At 45.9% G+C, this 16,796-nt stretch overlaps 1 protein-coding gene across 2 annotated transcripts in view; it reads right to left on the reverse strand.

Annotated features, from left to right (window-relative positions):
- Nucleotides 1-9,803, reverse strand: part of LOC307111330 (histone-arginine methyltransferase CARM1-like) — a 223,134-nt gene extending 213,331 nt beyond the window's left edge. For both annotated transcript variants that reach the window (XM_079791136.1, XM_079791137.1), the window contains exon 1: nucleotides 9,500-9,803. In XM_079791136.1, coding sequence (XP_079647262.1) covers nucleotides 9,500-9,677 — 178 coding nt within the window. In that variant the 5' untranslated portion in view covers nucleotides 9,678-9,803. The remainder of the gene's footprint in view (nucleotides 1-9,499) is intronic.
- Nucleotides 9,804-16,796: the final 6,993 nt, after the last annotated feature.

Consider the following 16,796-nt stretch of genomic DNA (forward strand, 5'->3'; position numbering starts at 1 on the left):
ACAGTGCAGCGCAGGATCTAGAACCAAAAGCACGCTGGAGCTTATTTTCCGTTTCACTGATCAGTGCGGCTCTGCTAAGGGCCGTCTTCTGCGGTTGTGTGCTAGTGCACATGCTTCAGCTCTGCAGTGCAACTGCCGACTCCCTGCGCGTTTCAGGACAGGACTATATCTGATAAGGCATTTGAAAAAGAAAAATTCCTCATGTGGTGTTCAGCAATTGGTGTTAGAAGCACAGATACATTTTTCTCCAACAGGCCTATGGGAAGTGCAGCGCAGACAACAACCTTGATGCTTTCCCAATGGCACCCGAGCGCGTGCGCCCTGTCCAAGTGGTGGCTTTGGTCTGCTCATTCCTTGTGGCAGGCAGACTCTCAGATGGCCCTCAAGGAGCCCAAGCCCGGTCTCCAAGTTCATGCCATTATGGAATACTCTCCCCCTGTGTATGTAGTGGCCTAAGATCAATAACTACAACAAAAGTCATGGATGTTGCTTCCAAGGTTAGGCCACGGAAGACTGAGACGTTTTTTCTTGCTAACAGACTCTCTCCGGCTGGTTTTGATGAAACGAGTTGCCAAGTGGGGCAGGCCTATCTACTAAGGACCCGAACGTGACCTCGGATGAGCCGGCAGCCAGGAGCTGAAGCCTTCAGAGAACAGCCCCTGAGGAGCTGAACCGAGCCAGCATCCACACGCGTAGGCTTTGAGGAGGATCCTTTCCCCAGTCACAGCTTTCCATGAGACCTCAGCCCCAGCCACAGCCCTGACGGAAGCCTCTGACACCCTGAGCAGAGGACCATCTACGTCCTGCCCCGACTCCTGACCATAGAGGCGGTGGGATCATCAGCGTGTGTTGTTGTAAGCCACTAAGTTGGTGGTTATGTGTTACTCTAAGCAACAGGTAACTAACGCACTGCTATTTCCCCAGTGCCTTGAACAGTGCCTGGCTCCTGCTAGGTGTGCGAGGAGTATGAATTGCGTGAATCAACAAATGAAATGAATTCCTGTCACTGGTATGGGGAGAGCTACTGAAGAAAGTGAGAAAGCTATTCATCTCAGTGCTGCTGTGTACAACACAATGAGGTGAATAAATTCAATTTTCTACAATAAACATGCTAACAAATGCAATTTTCTAAAATAAACACGTCATAAATAAATACAATTTCTGAAAACAAACATGTTAAACAAGTTTTTCAGTTCTCATATAGCCTCAGGGTTGACTTACATTTCCCAGGAGATAACAATAAGCTTTCTATAGTTAAAGACGAAGTGTTAGCGGAGACCTTTTTATCCATCTTACCAAAGAGACTGACCAGGAACTCAATTTCGTGATGACAATGCTTAGAATCTGCGTAGCTCAAATAGTCCTTTCAGCTGACCTGGCCAGTGCTCTTTATCCTTTCCGCCTTTATGGCTCCTAATTTGAAAATGTGCTTCAAGCTTCTCATTCATATTCTCAGAAGCATTTGAGTCAACTGCCTCCCTTCCTCTGAGGGTGTCTCATTAATTACACTTGGGATTTGTAGCCTGTGATTCCAACTTGGTTATTTACTTATCAACCAAAAGGAAATAATTTTTAAAATTTCTCCTTGGTCTATAGACAAAGGCAACTTTGGATCTGTGGCTACAAGTCCAGCTGTACCCTGGGTTAAAGACAGTAACTAAACCCTAGGTGGGTGCCACGGGAAGTGGGGAGTACAGGTTTTGAGGACAATATATCTGAGACAAAATGAACCCATAAAATAACCTGGAAATTTCTGATATTTCTACCCTCCAGGTTACTGTGAGGCTAGAGATAATGTGTCTAGCACCCACAATAAGAGAGTAGTTTAGCTAACAAAATAATAATAATAATAATAATAATAATAATAATTAATAAATAAATAATCAGAGAGTGATCTGGGATACCCAGAGATCTCTCAGACCTGAAAGACCCTATTCAAGAATCTAAAGTCATTGCTCTGAGGCATGGATTTGTCTATTAAAATGCTAATGCGCTGGGTAAACCTTTTATCAGAAACTCCTCAGGTGGAAACCCCAGGCTGGAAGGAAAAGGAATTCTGGGGGGTGGGGAGAGCCCCAGGCAAAGGGATTTTGAGGGAGGAAAACCCTGGGAAGATGGGATCCTGATGACAGAATGCACTCACTCCTTAATCCACTTCTAACCACCAGAGGGGGGTGGAGGGGGGCAAGGTGCCCCTGTCTGTGACCCAGGGAGAGGGAGGAAGCAGTGAAGAGGGATTTTCACCATCAGGGCGGTTCTAGTCTGGTACATAGTTGTAAGCCTCATTTTTCCAAATACCCAGTGGCCAGTCACAAGACAAAGCACAAATATGATGTCAGTGATATGTCCTTTTCTTGCTCAGTAACCTCTTGGTTTCAGTATTAATTCTTTTCTTTTTATCATATATTATCTCAGTACTAATTCTTCAAATGAGGCACTAAGATGCTATACACAATTTACTCCCCAGATCCACATGCCTTGTTTCTCTTTCCAATGGCATTGACTGAAAGTATTAATCAGCGGATTGCCTGTCTTTGAACTGATTTATTCGTCGGGTGAATACAGACCCCATCTTAGTACCACTATTGAAAATGGGAGGAGAAAGGGATCTTAGAGGGTCTTTATTTGACCATGAAAACAAGTCTTTTCATCTGTTTTCCCTTCTGGTGTCTTTAGACCCAGATACACAGGGGCCTTGGACGGTTGTCCATTTGTCATCCATTCGAGGTACCACTACAGCCTGACAGGGGAAGGAAATGCTTTCTCTCCACTGATGTGCCCACAATGCTGGAACACAAAGCCAGGACCAGCTGAAAGTCTCAGCGAAGGGGCATTAAGCATATTTCTTGGAAAGCTATAACAAAATCATGTAAACGTTGCTGTTGGTAAAATAACAGTAAAGGAAAGGAGTTACTTGGCAGGATTCTGACTATTTCACATGCCTTAACCACTCTTCCGTGCAACCATAATACTGTATCTAAATAGCTGCTGGGATGAAATGGTTGCAAGGTGGGTTGTGACTGTGAATGTAAGCAGCGGTCTACTGTCTGGGAGAGGGACCCACTGTGCCAGAGATCTATGTAGTGACTTGCAGATAGTTTAGATGGAGAAGTGTGAGGGTGTCCAAGTTTGTGGTTTTTTGGGAGGGGAGAGGTCAGGGGATGGGATTCTGCGTTTTCCCTCCCTCCTGTGTCCATGTGAAAGGAGTTCTGCTAGCATGCATGAAGGCTGTTCTTCATTGTCGTAGTACCTGGGGCACCAGAGCAGGGGTTGCTGGCATTTACTGGGAAGGAACCACGGTGCTAACCGTTCTGCAATGTCTCTCACAATGAAGAATGTCTCAGCACATATGCTATTCAGGCTGCAATGAGAAATACTGTGCCCCCGGAACAATTCTAGCCTCTCCCCCCGCCCCCCCCCCAGGGTTCTCTTGATGGATGCTTTGGGGAGAAGGACAGGACCCTGTCCTGGCCAGCCACCTCACCTCTTGCTTCCTGGTGTGCTTGCCTACCGAGAAGGTGTTTTCTGGGCTGTTCTGCCCACGTGGCAGGTCTGCATGTGTTTTTTCCTTTTGGGGTTGGGGACAGGTTCAGATCATGAGGGAAGAATTAGGAAGTTTATTGGGGTGCACATCAAAACTCATGCTCTCTGAACAGCTTTTTCAGTGACGGTGATGAAGAGGGCTGTTATTACAGCCCACCCCCCTAAAACAAGAGTGAAAGAGGGAGAAAGAGAGAGAGTGAATGAATGAGAATCACATCCCACATGACCTGGAGGGTCTTTCTGGCAATGTTACCAGAAAGCATTGTCCTCCATTTCTTTGACACGCCTCCCACAAAGCGGGGAAGTTCACATCCTCTCCCCCTGAGCCCGGGCAGGCTTGTAACTGCTTTGACCAACAGAGCACGACATAGGTGATGTCAACTCATCTCCAGGAATGGGTCACAAAGAATAATGCAGCTCCGGCTTTATCTGCTAGAAAACTCCCACTTGGAACCATGAGTCTCCGTGGAAGAAGTCTATGGTGTGAGGAAGCCAGGCAGGAGCAAGCCACGCATGGACAGGCTACATGCAGCCTCCCCACTGAGAGTCCTGGTCTTTCAGTCATCTCCATGGTATTAGCTGAGGCTCTCCCAAGACACAAAACCCATAAGAAGTGTGCATATTGACAGAAAGTGATTTATTTCAAGGAACGGACCCACACAATGATGGAAACTGGCAAGTTCAAAACCTGCAGGGTAGGCTGGCAGGGTGAAGGTCCAGGGAAGAGCCTGGGTTACAATAAAAGCACTGCCGGCAGAATCCTTTCTTGCTCAGGGAAGATCAGTCTTTGTTCTATTAGCACCGTGGTCAGCAAACTGCGGCTCGCAAGCCACATGCGGATCTTTGGCCCCTTGAGTGTGGCTCTTCCACAAAATACCATGGCCTGGGCGAGTCTATTTTGAAGAAGTGGCATTAGAAAAAGTTTAAGTTTAAAAAATTTGGCTCTCAAAAGAAATTTCAATTGTTGTACTGTTGATATTTGGCCCTGTTGACTAATGAGTTTGCCGACCACTGTATTAGCACCTTCAACTAATTAGATGAGGCCCACCCACATTCCGGAGGGTAACCTGCTTTACTAAAAGTCACCAATGTAAACCATCTCACCCAAAACACCCTCACAGAAACATCCAGAACAATGTTTGAATAAATATCTGGGCACACGGCCCACCCAATTAACACAAAAAAAAATTAGCCGTCACACCTGCCCAGATACCAGCTCAGGTGAATGAAGCCTTCTGGGCTCTTCCCGACCAAGCTGGCCACCAGCTGAGGGCCCAAGAGAACCCTCAGTTGATGTCATAAGGAGCAAAGATCACCTGGCCAAGCCCTGCCTGTTCCTAACCCACAGAGACCAGAACATTATAAAATAGTTATTTTAGTCACCGAGTTTACAGGTAGCTTGTTATGCTCCAATAACTGGAATGCTAAACTCCAACTTGAATTACTCCCCATCCCTCTTAACAAGCGTCAGCTACACTGACCATCATCTCAAACACACCAGCTCCGAGCCTCAGAGCCTTTTCACTGCCATTCCTTCTGCCTGCAACACTCTTCCTCCAGCTCTTCGCTTAGCTGGCTCCTTTCATCCTTCCTGCCTCAGATCAAATATTTCCTCAGAGAGACCTTCGCTGCTGATCATACTATCTAAATTGGCTTCCCTCTCTCTCTATGTCTCTCTCTCTCTCTCTCTCTCTCTCTCTCTCTCTCTCTCCCTCCCTCCCTCCCTCCCTCTCTGTCTCTGTCTCTCTGTCTCTCTTTTTTATTCTGCTCATTTTATTCAAAACATTTATCTTGATCTGGAATTATCTTGCTGTGTCTTTGGCTATTGTCCTCCCCGATTAAAATATTAGCTCCATAGAGATGGGTCTTGATGCAGCTCATTTACTGCTTGCACAGTGATGCGCATGAAGATGTGTTCAATAACTATTTGCTGAATGAAAAGTAATGAATGCTTATATTGTATGTAGGTGCCTGACTTCAGGATTCTGTCCATAGGCCTCAATACTAACTCTGTTTTCACAGAATTTAACGAAGGAAGATTAAAACTCCTATGCGATACAAAGGATGTTTTTCTCTGACTTTTCCTCTGTTCCTTTTTTCCTCCTCTAATGAGATGAGCAACTACTAGGGAACAAAACCCCTAGAATCCTTTTACAATATCTCAGAGACAAAATCACCGCATTTTTATACCTGATCGTCTATGTGGCTTATGTATATATGTTCCTAACTCTTCCAGATTAATTCAAAGACAAATATAAACTGAGAAAGGGAAAATGTTCGATCTTCTCTCCTGGAGATCCACTCTACCCTTGGCCTTGGTGCGACACAGTCTCAGCTCTTGCTGTCTTTCTCCTGCAGCCCCAGCATTTGGAGAAGGAGGTGGAAAGCAGGCGCATCCCCCCACCGTTTTTTTCCCCCCTTCATTTTCCAGTTCTTTCATACGCTTGAGCTATGAAAACACTTTCTATACTCCTCCCATCACCTGAACTCAAGACCTTATCTGCAGGCCCTTCCCACCTACAGCCTCTCGGAGCCTAGCAGACAGCCACGCCCACCCTGCATACTTACGAATCCCCTTGGATTAGGAGTCTCCCTCCTATGAACCATGTCTTTATTCTCTGAATTCCGATGCTTTGACATCTGGGGCCTTGCTGACCCTGGAAAGACTGCCCCTCCCAGGTTAGCCAATTCCTAGAGAGAGAAACAGCTCACCCTCAACCACTAACTTGACTGGTCTCTCATTCTCAAGGGCCACTATCCACTCGGGCAGACACCAAACAACGAGGGACAGGCTCTACACCCCAGAGCCCACGGAAATCACTCAAACTAGCCAAGCTAAACCTGCTCACCCTGCTCACCCCTTCCTTCCCACAGAACCACAGTGAAGGCTCCTGCCCACAGTTCCACAGTGAAGGCTCCTGCCCACAGTTCCACGCTCTCCCTCTGCCTCCGGACCAAGTCTGTGCTTCTCCTTGCACCCCCACCCACGGTGTGCTGTGTCCCCTCCTCTTGGAAACTGTAACAAACTAACTTTCCCATGGCCGTCACCTTCTGATCTGATGACCATACTATACCCCAAATTTTCAATGAATAGACTGTATTTTAAAACACCAATAAATAAAGTCAGTGTCTCCATCATTTGGGCGCAACTGAGATTCTGCACTCTCAGTGCTCACAGTATTTTAAGTCTTATTTTAGCAAGATTGAAAAATTCTTGATTTAGATCACTGATTCACTCAAGAAACATTTATCGATGCCTTGAGTATACAAGGTATTATGGAAAGTTCTGGGGACAGGAGGATGAGTTAAACATGCTCTCAGGCAGGCTCCTGGTAGGATCAGGACTCAAGAAATATTTAAGAAGAGAAGGAATGAATGACTGTCTTCCCAGAGTTCACAAGCTGGAGTGCATTACTTGCTTGGATGACCTGGTGTGTCCCATTCATAAAATAACTGTCAACATCGGAGGGCTTGAAAAGAGAATAAACTGACTTGTCTTTCTGTTCCATTCTTTGCACAAGCTATTAAGATTGGGAATCTGAAAGATTATTCAATTTTTCCAAGATTTCACTTAAGTCTTGTTTGGAATATCTTCACAGAAATACAGCCTAACTATCCCTCAGAACAGCTGGAGGAAACTGGTTTTTGGGGACAGAACATAAATATATTATTAATAATAACACTGAACAGTTATTGGGCTCTTAATTTATACCTATGGCGTATGCACTATTTTATTTAATAACCTAACATGTATTATCACCCTTATTTTACTGATGAAAAGCACCAAAGCTTAAGTAATTTGCTAAATGCAGCACAGCTAATGAAAAGTAGCATCAGGACTTGAACCCAGACAGTGTTATTTCTGAGTGCACTTGTTTATCAACTCACTCTAGATGTGAGCTAAGAAACTGTTAATTCCACTAAAGAATTTGGGCCAATCTTCATCCCAGGAGATATCCTACCCATCCAAAATTTTGCTACTAAACCTGTGATATTTGTGTATACCAGAATCTTTCTGCTAATAGTTTATTAGAATTTGTTTTTAAGCTGGCTCTGTCTGGCCACCATCCACAGGGGTCCATTTGGTCATAAGATAAAATGTGCTACTAAAAACAAAAGCAAACTCCAGAATAGTATCTCTCCAAAAACTCTCCATAGAAGACTAGCAAGCTTCAATAACTGTGATCATACATAGAGCACATTTTAGGACTCAAGTTGTTAGAGTTCTCTGCTTCCTTGTATAACTCTTTCCCAAGAAATTTAGTTAAAATCTGGTGACAATGATTGCCCGCCTTAGCTTGAATTATTCTTTCCATTTCCATTAGTTTGGCTTAATACATACCACCAAGGTCATCTCTAGACTCGATTTACTGCATTGAAGGAAAGTTTATTCCTCTCTGTAAGATAATTACATCCTCATAGGCCAGGCATTGGGTAACACACCGGGGAGTCTACATCCTTAGTTACCTTTAACCTAGCACATTTCTTAACGCACACGTGTAGGCAAGAAACCGGTAGGACACCAAGCAATGTGCAAATCTCAAAATCCGCTCTCTTGTTTCTCTCTGAGCCTGGCTACAGATTAAATAAAATTACCATAATAGGCAAACTGAACTCTTTTCTGGCGGCTTGCGTTTCAGCATTCCCAGGAGAAACACTGAAAGCTACTCCTTTTCCTTCTTGCATCTAAGAGAAATCAATGAGTTGCTGAGTAAGGCTTTTGATCTCTTGCCAAGCCTCCAGCTTCCCAAGGCATTAGTCAAATGGTATTTAATACTTCTCCTTTAAATACCCAAACCACCCCATCCCAAAGGAGCATAAAGTCAGAAGACCCATTTTCAGGCTTTCTTTCCTTTCACGAGCATTTATTGAGTGCCTACTACGTGCCAGGGGCTGTTCTGAGGCCTTGGAGATAGAGCAGCGAATCTGTATTCTACTTATCCCTGAGGAGCCTCCCATGGCTCTTGTGAGTTACCTGAAACCCCCACTGGAACCCCGCCGCAGTGCAGAGCACTTTGAACTTGACTTGAAATCTTACCTTAGGGCGGGAAGATGGATCTGCACTTACTGCAAAAGGGTGACAAGCTGCGGGGAGGAGGCGTGCGCCCCTCACATTGATAAACAGAGTGAGTGTGTATGTAAGTGCATTTTCTGGGGGCCAGGTTCCACAGATTTCCTTGAATTCTCAAAAAGGTCTGAGATTCCCGCTAAAGTTAGAAGCATTCCCTCAACATTCCCACAACTGACGGGACCCAGGGGATTGCACTTGCACGAGTTCGATATAGGTTACTTTGGGAACCATAAATGAATGCCTAGTACACGCTACACCGGCTGTGACAGCCGCTCAGACAGGTGCACGCCCACCCAGGCCTCCCTGCAGGCCGAACTTGGGCAGGACGGGCGTAAGGGGACCGGTTCCTGCCCTGCTCTGCCCGCGAAGAGGTTCCCAGGGACTCACAGATAGCAGGGGGGTGAGGGCATGTAGGGGGGTGGGAGCGGCGGGGAGAGGTTAATGCGAGGGGGGAGGGGGAGGGGGAGGGAGGGGAGGAAACAAACGTGATACTTTCAACATAAAGAATTTAAATTAAAAAAAATTTTTTTTAAAGAAGGTTCCCAGCGAGGACAACTGAGGCCTTCCTTCTCAGGACTCACTGCTGACATCTCTAACGTAGGCCAGGCCTAATCCTCAGGGCCTCTCAGTCCCCGGCGTCCAACTTCTCTGAGAGCAATACAGACCCCGCTGGATGCACCGGGCCTTCTCAGGACCGGGGTCCTCAGCCCAGAGCCCATCGGGGTGCACACCTGCGCAGGCCCCCGATGCGCGCCCGGGCGCCGGCGCCCGGCTCACAGCCCGCCCGCCCTCGCGCGTCCTTTCCCACCGCGGCTCCCCGTCCGCGCGCCCACAGGCCGCAACTGCGAGCGGGCCTCGCGGGGTGGGTGGCGCCCAGTACTTCACCGTCAGTCACCGTGGCGTCCGCCTCCTCCCCCGCTGCGTGCACCTCCAGCCGCAGAGATTTCGGGTTGGGGGTCGTGAGCGGCCCGGGCGTGAAGAGCTGCTCCTCGGTCACGAAGCGCAGCTGCACGCGGTAGTGCAGGCGCGCGGGGACCCGGCCTGGAGCTGCGGCCGTGGCCATGGTGCGCGCGCCTCGCCCGGAACCCTGGCGGCACCTCCTCCGCGCCCCGGGCGCCGGGAGAAGCTGCTGGGGAAGGGGAGGGACTTGGCGGCGGAGCCACGGTCCTCACCTCCCGGCCAGGCGGGCTGCTCGGACACCTGCGGCCCTCCACCCCCACCCTACCCCGGGGCGCGGGAGCGCGCGGCGAGCGCACGCGGGCGCAGCCGCTCTGCGGGGCGCGCAGCTGAGAACGCTTAAGTTTGGAGAGCGAGATGCACCTGGAGGCAGTGGGGGTTTGGAAGCAGAAGGGTGACACCTGCTGTTCGCCGGGACCCGCTCAGAGGGCCTGGGCGTCGGTTTGGAACCGGCCTTGGCCTGGCTCTCGGGTGGGCCCTCTCTCTCCTGGAGGTTTTGGGGCTACTGGCGCCCACCTGGGAGCAAAGGTCCCAAGGGTCGAGTTCTGGCCTTATTGGCAGGGTCCCGACAGCAGCAGGGAGGCGGGATGGGAGGGTGGGGGGAGCCCAGGGATTCGTACAACTTGCTGGGCACGAATGACATGACCAATAACCCCTTCCTTCCACCCGCACGTAACTTGCTGCCAGGTGGTGAGCATTTCCCTAGACGCGGGTAGGAGGGCCAGGTACTCTTGTCTCCAAGTTGACGCCTGACTCCAGCAGTTAGCTACCCCGGGCAGCTGGCTCCAGCATCCAAGGCTGCAAATCCTGGGGAACCAAACCCCGTGTTGTTGGTCTTCTGTGCAGAGACCCTGCTGCGGGGCCTTAAGAAAAGGACGCAGTCCTTTGACAAGAGCCCCAACAGTCTTAGACGCCTGTGCCACACAGGGGACTCTTCTTCAAATCCTGAACCAACTTCTGTATGCCCTGGGTCTGTGACCTCCTGGAAGGATGGATGGCGCAGGAGACCGCACTGTAGTGCACCGGGATTCCATGAAGACTCTGTCTGTAACTAAGCAGGCTGGCTTCGCAAGAATGGGCCTCCCCACAGGCCCCGGGGTCTGTGACTTCCGTTTCCAAGGGGCTGCTGAACCCAGCCAGGCTTTATGCAACCTTTATCTCCTCCCTCCCTCCCACCTCTGAGATGTCCTAGTTCCTAACGTGGCCTTTCTGGCTCCTCCCCTTACGCCCTCCTAGGCTTTCTCACCTCTCCTTCTCTGTCTCTTCGCTGTCATCTGAGTATCCTGCTCTTCCTTCTTCTCTCTTCTCTCTTCCTACAGCCTCTTGGCTTTGATGTGTGCCCCGGAAGCTCAGAGAAGCAGGTATTCTTTAAAGCGTGGGAGCTGTGGGGAGGGTTCTGGTGTGAGCACCATAGAACTGCATCCTGCCCCCCTCTAACTCGGAGCAGCGTGGTCCTTTGAAACTGACTGGCTTGCCGTGACAGGTCTACCCAACTTGCGATGTGGATCAGAGAGAGGAGGGCTTGTCAAACTCCCATCATCTAAATGAGGGATGAGCCGGTAACCAAAGGGAGGAGGTCGCTGGGATAACAAAGCAGGGCATCACCATGACATCTAACTCAGAATGCTTACTCCATGCCTGGCACTGTTCTAAGCATATTACATACATTAATTCATTTACTCCCCAATCCCTGTGAGAGAGACACTATTATTACTCTCATTATTTTTGTAATTCTCACCCGAGAATATGCTTTTATTGATTTGAGAGAAAGAGAGAAGGAGAGGGAGAAACATCGATGTGAGAGAGAGATACTGATCGGCTGCCTCCAGCCCATGCCCCAACAGGGAATTTAACCTGCACCCTAGGGCCGTGGTCAGCAAACTGCGGCTCTCGAGCCACATGCGGTTCTTTGGCCCCTTGAGTGTGGCTCTTCCACAAAATACCACGGCCTGGGCGAGTCTATTTTGAAGAAGAGGCGTTAGAAGAAGTTTAAGTTTAAAAAATTTGGCTCTCAAAAGAAATTTCAATTGTTGCACTGTTGATATTTGGCTCTGTTGACTAATGAGTTTGCCGACCACTGGCCTAGGGTATGTACCTGACCGGGTATCAAACTGAAACTTTTGGTACACAAGATGACGCTCCAACCAATTGAGCCACCCGGCCAGGACAGTTATTACCCTCATTTTCATTGAGGAGGAAACCGAGGCACAAAGATTAACTTTCCCCAAGTCACAATTTAAGGTGGCACAAGTCCTCTACAATAGAGCAGACACAAAAGTCAGTCCATGAGTAGCCCTTACTACCACTTCTCAAAGTCAGAAGCTGGAAGACTAAATCCTTATTATTCCAAATGAATGTACTCCAAGACCTTTGAGTCCCCAGAACTGTGAGCACAGAAATACTTAAAAGGTTCCCACTTCCTTTCCTCTCATCCTCCCCGACTCACCCAGAAGGTTAGGAACTGCTTAGACTTTCCCTCAACCAGTTCACCTCCCAGGAGTGTTCTTACACTTGAGGAGTCTTTGTCCTGGTGCAAGCAGGAGCAGCACAAGTTCCATGAATCCAGTTTCTTCTGTATTGAAATAAGGTAGATTCAATCATATCATTGTTAACGAAAAAAAACCATTGAAACCTGTAAAGAATTTTAGTGAGTTTATTTGAGCCAAACTGTCGACATATGCCGGGAAGCAGAACCTCAACGAATTGAGATTATGCTCCGAAGAATGGTGGGTTACATCTGTATTTATGCATTGTCATTAAAGGAGGGACATAGGTGGGCTACATGAAATTCATTGGATAAAGTCAAACGGTGGGAAACTCCTGGGATTGGACAAAAGTAAAATGATGGACACATGCTTAGGTGGGTACAGGAACAATTAACAGGATAATGAAGGAATTTGAGGCATCTGTCCTGGCGCCCACCACATTTGGTTGTGCCCCAGGGGCTCCAGCAAAAGAAGGAAGTTACAAGTTACCCAGACATCTCACAGATATGTTATCTTAGAGGCGAAAAGGCAAATGGGCTCAGGAAAGAAGATCTAAGTTGATCTTTGTCAGGGAAGGTATCAGCTTAGGAATGACTGCCCACTATAACCTGTTTGTAGTTAAATATTTAATTTTCAAACCATCCTTTGTGGTTATTCCAGGTCTCTGAGTTTGCAAGACTGCCACGCAGGCCTTCCCTGAGCTTGTCAGGTTAGCATGTGGCTCCTTTCGTCCACACATTCCCCTTTTGGTCATAAATCAATCCAAAGGATGCATTGATGACCAACCTTTTGGTTGGATAATGGAGTCCCACGGTGCTAGGAAGGCTCATTCCTAGGATGTCTCAGTGTCAGCATGTCTTGCTGAACAGGTGGACCACTGGGGATGGGGCAAGACCATAACCTTAGATGGCATTTAAGGTCGAATTATATATTTTAAAAAGGCAGGTAAATGGGAGGCAGTCAAATCCTATATGTCCTTGTTAAAAAGTATTCTGGATCATTTCTAATTTTGAGCCACCATGATCCGAGTCTTTTTGCTGTTTGTCTTACGTTTTGCTTTTCTGCATCTAATATAACATTTACATATCAAGAACAAAAGTAACAATAGTAAACCAATAACACTGATTAGGAACAGAAAATGTCTAATACTAGACAAGGAAAATTCTAAGGGGAACAAGCATCACAGCTAACCAAAAAACCCTTTACATGTATTATCATAATCTTTTATTAAGCTAATTATGCTTTCCTCCTTCATCCACTGTCATTTGTACCTTATGATATGTTTGGCCAAATGAATTAAGACTCTACTATTTCATTATCTAGAAGCTCTAATTTTCTTCTGGCCAATTAGTTCCCATAAAAATGGCTTCATGGGGAGGAGTTCAATTTCCCAATACATTGGTTTTTCAGTATCAATATTATCACAGATTTTATGAACATCAGGCAAAGTCATTCTGCCTATAACTTCAGTATTACACCATATTCTAGTATTATTTAATGTAAACTTGGTGATATTACAGTAAAGATTGCTTTTAACCCTTCCCAGCAAAAACGCCCCTTTCCTATATACTATATTGTTATTTGTTGGGGTAGATACAATAAGCCAGGACTGGGTGAATTCAGTATTCCATATGGATTGAGGGCATAACCATTCACTTTTCCAATTTTCAGACAGTGAGATGGGTTCACATTGTTTATTATTTTTAAATATGGCCCATCTACTTCCCATTGGAAGTATTCTAGTATTATTGAGGATGGTCCCTATGCCGGCCAGTTGAACTACTGGGAATTTAAGCCTAGGATTTAACTCGCACCTGGGCTTTTAAAAACACAATATTGTAGATCACATTTCCCATTTAAAATTTTCCAAATGCCTGGGGAACCATATGAGTCCCATAAGTGTCTGGCCTGGGCTTCTGCAGCCATTATAGTTGGCCATTGTTTCATAGCCACATCAGATTCCTTGCATTAGCATAGACAACAGGCCCAGTTGAATTAGGGCACAAGCATGTTCCCATTGTTGGGTTTGGGCATGAGTTTTTAGTCTGTCGAGCCTGTTCTATCCATTAAACTAAGGCTTTATTATCTTTCCATGCTGCTTCCCACTGTTGTTCCTTCTTCCAGAAACAGCATTCCCTCTATGTGACCTATTTGAGATAAAAATCTTTTTCTAATGAATGACATTCTTCATTAGCTACATACAACTTCAGCTTGTCCCGGATACCAAGGCCAGCCCCTACTGCTCCAAGTATTCCCCTTTTGCTTCTTTTAGGGGGACCAATGTTGTTGGATCCACCAGGAATGTTGTTGCCATTGGGTAGCTATGGCTTGGGAGCAGTTAGGGTATACTGAGTGGAGCCCAAAATGTTGAGTTTCCCATGCCATAGTTAAATGGGAAGGTGACCCCCAAATGAGCTAGAGTTTGAGTATTCCATAGGGCTTCCCACAAGCATCCAGGATGCAAGGATGGAGGGGTAATTATAAACATCTCTACCCACCAAATGATGTCAATAATTTCTGAAATGGGATCCATTGATTTCTTTCTTGTTTCACAGACATCCAGCCACAAGAGCATGGCTGGTGAGTCCGAGGACATGGTATGCTATGACAGATAGGACAGGCTGCTGCAAGCCTTTGGCCATCATATCCAGGTGTTTTTCTTAGCTATTCATCACCCATCTCTATAGCCATACAATATTCATCCAGATTACATCCATATACAATTCTACCAGTGGAATTATCAGGGGAATATTCTTGGAGGTATTTGCCTAAGGTGGGTCCTTTAAAATAGATAGAGCCAAAAAACAACAACAACAACAACCAAAGCTTATATTGATAGCAGAAGACCAATGTGTGGCTAACAAGGCATTAATTTCACTATCATACCTGATAACCAGAACATCATTGTATAGTAGGTAGGAAAGGTTAGCAGGTATCTAAGTTAAATTTTTTCATATCTAATAAAGGAAGAGGTCTGGGGAGGTAGATATTGTTTCCACTAGGGAACCATAAGGATAATAATAATATGAAAATCATTTTATGTACATTCAATCAATATCAGTATCAATCAGATGATATAAAACAAGCAATATCAGTTTGTGAGTATACAGGCCTTGTTGACGTCATCTTGGGATAGCTGTCTGCCTCCGTGGTCAGTGACTTCTCGTCCTTGAAAAGTCTGTGATCTCCGCTGCAGATGGAGATGGTGTCAGAGATGGGAGTAGATGTCCATTCACAGTCAGATGCCTTTTTTAAATGAGAAATGTGAATCCATGAGTTAACTCCTTTAAGCTTAGCTGCACATGGGTTAGTTAGTAATACCTGGTAAGGTCCCCTCCAATGAGGTTGGAGAGTTTTTTATTTGGTGTCTTTTCCAAGACAGCAAATCTCCTGGTTGTAAGCCATGATCTTTGAACGCTTCGTCTCCCGGGAGCGCACTGTGAAATAAATCTGTTACCAATTTGTTAGTTCCTACAATGCAGAATGTCTGCTCTTTACTTTTCCCTATATTCAGGAAACAAGAGATTTAAGAGTCAACAATATTTTAAATAGAATCATAAGAATAATTATCTTCAATTCATTTAGTCCCATAGTTGTTTTTGTTTATTTATTCCTTGAAGTTCTATACATCTTCATCCAGTTCAAAATATGACCTGCTTAGAAGCCTGCAAGTTAGAGTAAATCTGAGTCCTTTTCATGGATTTTTCTAGACATATATACCTACAAATGCATCAGAATAAAGCTGTCCACAAATGACAAAAATTTAAAAGTGGCATGGTTATAGATTTGATAAAAACTTTGCTTTTCTATAAAATATAACATTCCAAGACAACAACTTCTTGGTAAGTAATAATCCCTGTAAAATGACATAGAGAATAATATAAAATTTGTATACCTTTAGATTCAATTATAATTTCAACATATAAAGAATAATATGTAAGAGTTTAAAATGAGGCACATGGCTTATTGCAAGCAGTGTATTGAGCATTGAAAATAATACATAAACTCCCAATATGTGAAACGCAAATACCCAGAGTATCACTGGCAGACGCCCCCCACAGGGAATCATGACTCTTGGCTTGCCAGTGTCCCTGACTGGACACATGCTACCCTCCTAAAGTTTCCTGTTTGAACTTAGCTCTGAGAATTTTTGCAAGTTTCTTTCTGAAGCAGAGTGCCTTAACAACGCACGTGACCTGTCCTTGCTCTTGATTGGAGCTCAGGCACACGGTCTTTCCCGATTGGCTAATTCAAAGGGAGGGGTTGGCCCTTGCTCTTTCAAGGGGAGCAGCAAGCCATGCGGCCAACATGGCGGCTGCCAAGTCACAGTCCAAAATGGAGGCTGTCTAAACTATTCTTTGACAGAGAAGATGATTTGTTTATTCTCACAACAAATAAGGAAAGAGCAAACCAAATCCCTAAAAGATAGACAGCCACAATTATTTTCAGACAAACAGACAGAAATCTCACTAGCTGTTTCTGGAGGCTGAACCCTGAGAGGGAGAGCAAGAAGAGTCCCCAAGATTAATAAGAATTCTTGGCAGCTGCTGGGACGTTCTTGCAATCTCTCTCACGCTTTCAACCACACAACACACAACTAGGCTTCCCCAAAGCGGGAGTTGCCTCTTCTTTCAACAAATTAAACAACAACAAAGAGACACAAAAACATCAACACTCTTATACAGGCGCGCAGAAAACACACTAAGAATTTACACCAGAGAATGTCTAGCATTAAAATT

This window comes from Cnephaeus nilssonii (assembly GCF_951640355.1).
Source record: "Cnephaeus nilssonii genome assembly, chromosome: 14".
Classification (NCBI taxonomy): domain Eukaryota; kingdom Metazoa; phylum Chordata; class Mammalia; order Chiroptera; family Vespertilionidae; genus Cnephaeus; species Cnephaeus nilssonii.